At 39.2% G+C, this 6902-nt stretch overlaps 1 protein-coding gene across 1 annotated transcript in view; it reads right to left on the reverse strand.

The window, feature by feature from the left end:
• cacna1ab (calcium channel, voltage-dependent, P/Q type, alpha 1A subunit, b) overlaps positions 1-6415 on the reverse strand; it is a 133368-nt gene extending 126953 nt beyond the window's left edge. The window contains exon 1 of the mRNA XM_046047684.1: positions 6117-6415. Within this exon, the coding sequence (XP_045903640.1) occupies positions 6117-6415 (299 nt within the window). The remainder of the gene's footprint in view (positions 1-6116) is intronic.
• Positions 6416-6902: the final 487 nt, after the last annotated feature.

The following is a 6902-nucleotide window of genomic DNA, read 5'->3' on the forward strand; positions in this document are numbered from 1 at the left end:
AATTAAAAAGGTAATATTATAATAATTTTCAGGTTCAAAATCTTATTTATGGGTTGTACCAGAACAGGTTTACATGGTTTCATTTTCAAAAAAACACCATATTTTGTCAAACTTCACATTGCTGCAGCTCCTCTTTTCACCCTGTCTATTGAAGGCTTTTCACTCTGTGTATTGAAGGCTTTTCACCCTGTGTATTGAAGGCTTTTCACCCTGTGTATTGAAGGCTTTTCACCCTGTGTATTGAAGGCTTCGTTTTAGCAATGGAGTGATACATCTGTACTGGAAAAATAACAAATTATTTGAAAAGTTTCAATCTGGTTTCAGGAAGTACCACAGCACTGAGACTGCCCTGCTTAAAGTCACCAATGACCTTTTAAAGTCTGCCGATTAAGGTATGTGCTCAGTCCTGGTACTCCTGGATCTTAGTGCTGCTTTTGACACCATTGATCACAACATCATGTTAGACAGACTGAGGCACTGGGTGGGGACCTCTGGTACTGCCCTAGAATGGTTTTCATCCTACCTGTCAAATAGGAAGTTTTGCGTGTTTGTAAACAACTATGTCTCTTCGTTCTGTCCAGTTAAATATGGTGTGCCTCAGGGGTTGGTCTTAGGACCCATTTTGTTTTCCTTGTATCTGCTTCCCCTTGGACATATTATCCATAAACATGGTATTTCTTTTCATATTTATGCTGATGACACACAAATGTACTTGCCCGTCAGATCCACACACCCTGGCATGCTGAGTTCACTTAACAACTGAATTTGTGAAGTTAAAAAATGGATGTCAAATAATTTCCTCCAGCTGAACTCAGACAAAACAGAAATCCTGGTCATTGGGTCCCAGCAGATATCACATTAAGCCTGTTGTAAAGAACCTTGGTGTTTGTTTTGTAATTTAAATTTTGAGCAGCACAAAAGCTTGTTCAATCATGTTTTTATCAACTTAGAAATATAGCAAAAATTCGATCTATGTTAACTTTTAAGGACACCGAGACCATTTTACATGCCTTCATCTCATCACGACTGAAAACTAAAGGGGACAGAGCGTTTGCTGTCAGGGCCCCGAGGCTCTGGAACAGCCTGCCCAAGGAAATCAGGTTGGCTGAGTCAGTGAACTCTTTTAAGTCCCTTCTTAATACATACTTTTATAGGAGAGCCTTTCCCGATCTCATTTGACTTTATTTTATCCCTTTTATATTATTCTATTTTACTTATTTTATATATTTATCTATATTTATTTATTTTATATTTAACATGTATTTTAGTCTTTTCAATGTTTTCATGCTTTTATCTTGTATTGTTTTTGTATTATTGTCTCTTGGGTATTATTGTCTTTACACTTGTTAAAGCACTTTGTAACTTGTTTTTGAAAAGTGCTCTACAAATAAAGATTATTATTATTATTATTAGTTGTACATGCGCAGTTCCAAGTTAAGGACTACGAGCCAATCAGAAGCAGAGAAGGGCAGGTCCGCGAGAAGCCAGTAAACATGGCTTCGGTTCAGCTGTATATGTTTGTTGTCGACCAGCTTGGCAACATAGACCGGAGCAAGAGTTTCAGAGTGGTGAGTTATTAATCTGTAACAACTGTATCTTTCATCCATAAAGTTTTAACTGAGCTCTGTCTCTACATCACAGTAACAACTTTATGTCCATTGACTGCCTGGAGGGTAGCTAGTGTTTGGAAGGGAGAGGAGAGGGTGTGTTGGACTAGCCGCTTGGCGAGCGTTCTATGATGTGCATTTTGGGAAACGAGCTGTTTTCAGGCAGTTCAGAGCAGTGTTTTCTGTGGGAGATGGGTGATGGACTTTGGGCTTTTTCACTATGCAAACCTATTATATGCACAAAAAAGATTTCCAACTCAATAAAGGAGAGGGTAAAAGGCAAAAAGCTTAATACCACCTCTTTAAAAAAGAAATGAAGAGACGGCTCTTTCAATTATGTTATGGGTGTTGTCGTTGCATAGTTTCCCTATTGCAGTTTCACAAATGCATCACAAAACACAAAAATCATCTGACATTTATCAGCTTTGTTCAAAGTATTATTAACAATATTAATAATAAATATAATAATATAAATTAACAATAATAATAATAACAATAATTCATTTTAGACTTCATTATGTCATGTTATCTTGGTGAGGTCTCATAACTTCATATAACAAATGTTAGGGATAATCTTTATTTATGGTAAGTTTTTATAAAAAGAAGCAAACAAATGTGTATCTGCCAATACATCGGAATATCAGATTTTAAAATCCTCAAATTTAATTAGTCTTTAAAATCCCATATCGGTCTGGCTCTAGTGCTTACTACTTGTTTTACCAGGTGAAGATAATGCTAAAGCAGGAGGCCAAAGCCATCTAAATCCAAATCCTGCATTTTGTACGACCATGCATCCAACAAACTCCTCCCTAATGACGCATAAGAGCTTCCACACTTTCTGGGTTGAAACAAAACATTGCCAGTAAAATAAAAACAACACCTTTTGGTTGAGACAATAGAAAACTATCTGTAGGTGGTGTAGGTTTTCATTATGTCATCATTGTTTAACTAATTAAAGGCTAACTTTTGACACTTTCTACTTCAGGTTTTCTCTGTAATTCACATTTGTTGAAGAAGTGATAATTTAATGACTAGTAGATTCATGACATCATGTTTCTTGATGAGATGAGTAACAAGGAAGATCGTTCGATTATTTTCACACATTGTTTTGTCGTTATAAAGTAGGCTTATTATATTGTCAGCAGCCTTGCTAAGTGGACAACAGCATTAACATTAGTTCTTAATTTGTAGGCGTAAATGTTTTTGTGATTGGTTTATTTTTAATTGCATCTGATTTTATTTCGCAACATTATATGCGTGTATATTTATGTTCCAATAACAGTTTATATTTCTATTTAGCCTGTATAAGTTCATCATACAGTAGGTTGGGTATGACTACATTTAATTTCATTTAAATTTTAGATCAATCAACTGCAAAACAATAAATATAACATTTTGATTCACACATTCATAGTCTCACAAAATTACCACTAAACATAATCCTCCTCAGCAATGTACATTTCTAAATATTGAATCAAAAATAAAAGCATGTTCACCATGAAAGCAACGTATACACACTGAAAAAAGAAAGTTGCAAGGACAGAACAAACTCAGCTCAGTAAGCTGATGGAATTCCTAAAAGTGTTTTTATTTCTGCAAAAAAGTCAAAACATTTTGGCAGAAAGATTACCCTTCATGGAGGCTCTCTGCCAAAACACAGCAATCCCTCTCGTCCAATAAAGCCTCTTTTTCAAACATGCACTGGTCTCAAAAGGTTTTTCAGTTGGTGTGAATAGGTAACATTTGGATTCCTTATATCAAATTTTAGAATAAAATGCTCTTTATTGACTTAAGTGGATTGTGAGATCTGTTTTCTATATTAATTGTCTCTATGGAAAATGTAACTGTATATTCTAGTCATGTAAAGTTGCATTGTATAGGGCCACACTATGTAGATGACACCTGTACTGTACAAGTCTCATACTATATGATAGTATACATATAAAGGTAAGTAAGTGAATACTGCAGTAAATAAAATACCTCAGGGAAAATAATTGAAAGAGGAAGGCCAGTCTGGTTATTCAGTGATGCATATTATTTTGTTCATTTCTGATTCAAGCACATAAAGATCTGATGTAGTCATTAAAGTTATTTTGTTATTCTGTGGGAGAATATCACTATGAATTTTTTATAACATATAAACACACACCACCATTACCACAAACGCACACTTACACAGGCACATACACAACTACAGGATCATATGACCAACCTGATTCTCACATCATTTAAGGCGTTACATGGCTTAACACCTACTGATAAACAGTATCAAACACTTGAGATCAGCTGATGCAGTTTGTCTTTGTACTTTGAGGAAAAAAAGCTTTTACTTAATTTTACTGCATATTTGTTAACAAAGACTTTATCATAATTGTTTTGAATGTTCTACCTCAGATTTGTGAAGTGATACACTGTTTGGCCTCAAGTGTTGACCAAAAAGAAAAGTTTAAACCACAATTAATTAATTAGTTTCTTCAACTTTCACTCAGGAGCAAAGATCAGCCTTTAAACTCGAAAGAAATGAAGATTTGATACTTCGATAGATATCGATCGATATCGATATCGAAAGATATGAAACTTTTTATCGTGATAACATTTTTGGCCATATCGTCCAGCCCTAGATTTCTCCCATTTCTCCCATTGTGATTGACACTGGTCCAAAATGGTAGAATGATAGGTGCACCAACTTGATCTTCAGGCAAAGCTGTACTACCAACAAAGTGAGCAACTGCGCCTGTGACTCAGACCTCTAGAGGTTCTAACAGCCCCAGTTGACTTGTGGCAATTTCATTAATTGCACATTTGTTCAGGAATATCCATCATTTCAGCACACATTCAACTGAAACCACATTTTAAAATAGGTCCTTAATTATTATATCATTTTGCAGCCCATCTTGTAGAGGGGCCTTTGTCTGTAGTTTGAAGACCCCCTACTTCTCTTCCTGCATGTTCCCATGATCTGTCTCTGTGCACTATCCCTAAAAAAATGTATTGTTTGTAAAATGTAATTAGTTGATTAATCAATTACTCGACCAGCAAGAATGTAAATGCTCCCTATTTGTATAGCACCTTTCTAGTCTTTTCGACCACTCAAAGCGCTTTCACACTACATCCGCATTCACTATTCACTCACATAGCCTAAGTGCTCAAACAGAAACTAACAGACACACACATTACACATACACGATTACACGATTCGAGGTTCAGTATCTTGCCCAAGGACACTTCGACATGCAGACTTGGGGACCCGGGATTGAAACGCCAACCTTCCGATTAACGGCCAACCCGCTCTACCTCCTGAGCCACAGATATTTCAGCTCTAATGTGGGGTCTGCTTTGTTTACAGCTTATATTTGATGTGTGGCCCTAAAGCAAGTTAATCTGTTAATCAGTTTAAATTTAAAGCTTGATTGCAGCTACTGAAAATACCTTATTGTGATGTCACATTGTCTACATATGGCCAGTTATCCTCTTGAATCTGAAAACTATGCCCTCTCGGGTATTCTGGTGGTATACGGGTCTAAGATGCTAATGGTGTAATGATTGCGCCCCTCGGTTCATCTTTTTACTGACCATCTAATAACTTAAAACTACATCACCAAGCAACAAAACACATTAACACACAGCACATTGGATTTAGCAGGTTTTCTTCTTGTAACCAAGAAGTAACTGACTTGAGCCCAAAAGAGATAAAAGTATTCCAGGTTCTAATAGCAATAGACTGACCTGTCCTGACAATTACAGCTTTTTCCACTGCCTTCCTGCAGGACAAGCCACAGGCCGCCCATATATGGTCAGTAGTAATTAGAGAGGGAGAGAGTCATTTCCTCTCCCTTCTGGTGGCATGGTGCTTAAGCCTTCATAACGCTGACATCAGCACTCAGCTCTGACTACAACTATTGCCCCAAAACACACACACACACACACACACACACACACACACACAGGTCACTAACAGGTTCTAGCTAAATGCTGTATTCAAGATGCATCTTAATCACCAGCAGCATCAACATGATTGTGATGGCTGGTTTCATGACAACCCTCCTTATCAACATCATCTTTCATTCCATCAATAGCAGCTTTATCAGATGAGCCTGAGGCCATCGGTGTTTGACACAGCAGTGAGAGTGAAGTGAAATCATGTGTTGTGTCATGTATCAATCAACAGCACACTGCAAAAAGCCATACAACACTTCAGAGGCACACATCATGTCATCATGTAACATCTCACTGCAAAGCAACACTGCAAAACACATTGGTGTAAAAAAGAAGACAATTAAAAAACATCACTAAATGCCATAAACTAAAAAAAAAACAAAAAAAAAACACACCACTCCACACTGAAAATCACCACAACAACCACAACTTTCATCCTGCAGGTGCTGGCTATTTCAGCACCAAACCACTCTTACCACACTAGGCCACACCTCGCCAACCACACCAGCAAACACACCACACAACAACCCCAGTACCTTGGCAGGCTGCTCGGCAATGCTTATGAAAGGATATGGCCATTCGGTGATCTTTTTGGCGTATTTCCTCACCAGGTTGTCTTCGCTGAAGAGGAAGAGGGAGCGGTTGACCGTTAGGCAGCTCTGCCGGACGGGTATGGGGTTGTACAGGGCCATGGTCCGGGCTCTCTGGGCCATCGACTGCTTGTACATCCGCTGTCCCCCGGGGGGCCCCCCTTGCCTGCTGCCGCCACGGCCGGGCCCCCCTTGTCCGCCGGCACCCCCGCCACCACCGCCACCACCACCTCCTCCTCCTCCTCCGTACCTGTTGGGTAGCTCGTCTCCAAAACGCGCCATTCTGCAGACACCAAACGCCAGAGGTTAGGAAGGAGCCGGGGGGGAACCTTAGAGTGACACCTCCACATGCCACCACCCCATCAGCTTCGGCTCCAAACACACATGCAGAATAGAGTTGGATTCGGTTCCTTCTCTGGCTTATCTCTGTCTGTTTCTCCTTCTATCTATCTGTGTCTCCTTCCCAGATCTTCAGCGCCGAGAAGATACCTCCATTTGTGTGTGGAGAGGGAGGGAGGGAGGAAAGGAGGAGGAGGAGAGGAGAGGGGAGGGAGAGGAAGGGAGAGGGAAAACGCACAGTGTCTCTGATCGTGTGTTTGGAATATGAATGGCAAATAGAGCGATGCGTTTATGTAATTTCTGGCAAATCAGTTCTCTGACGGAAAAAAAAACACAGTTGGTTTTATTGGCGGGTGAGAAAACTGTCAAAAATGTTAGATATCTTGTCAGAGCATCGGCGTTTTCTCTCCGTCGAAAAAGCAAGGCATCC

Source organism: Micropterus dolomieu, linkage group LG04, assembly GCF_021292245.1.
Source record: "Micropterus dolomieu isolate WLL.071019.BEF.003 ecotype Adirondacks linkage group LG04, ASM2129224v1, whole genome shotgun sequence".
In the NCBI taxonomy this organism is placed as follows: domain Eukaryota; kingdom Metazoa; phylum Chordata; class Actinopteri; order Centrarchiformes; family Centrarchidae; genus Micropterus; species Micropterus dolomieu.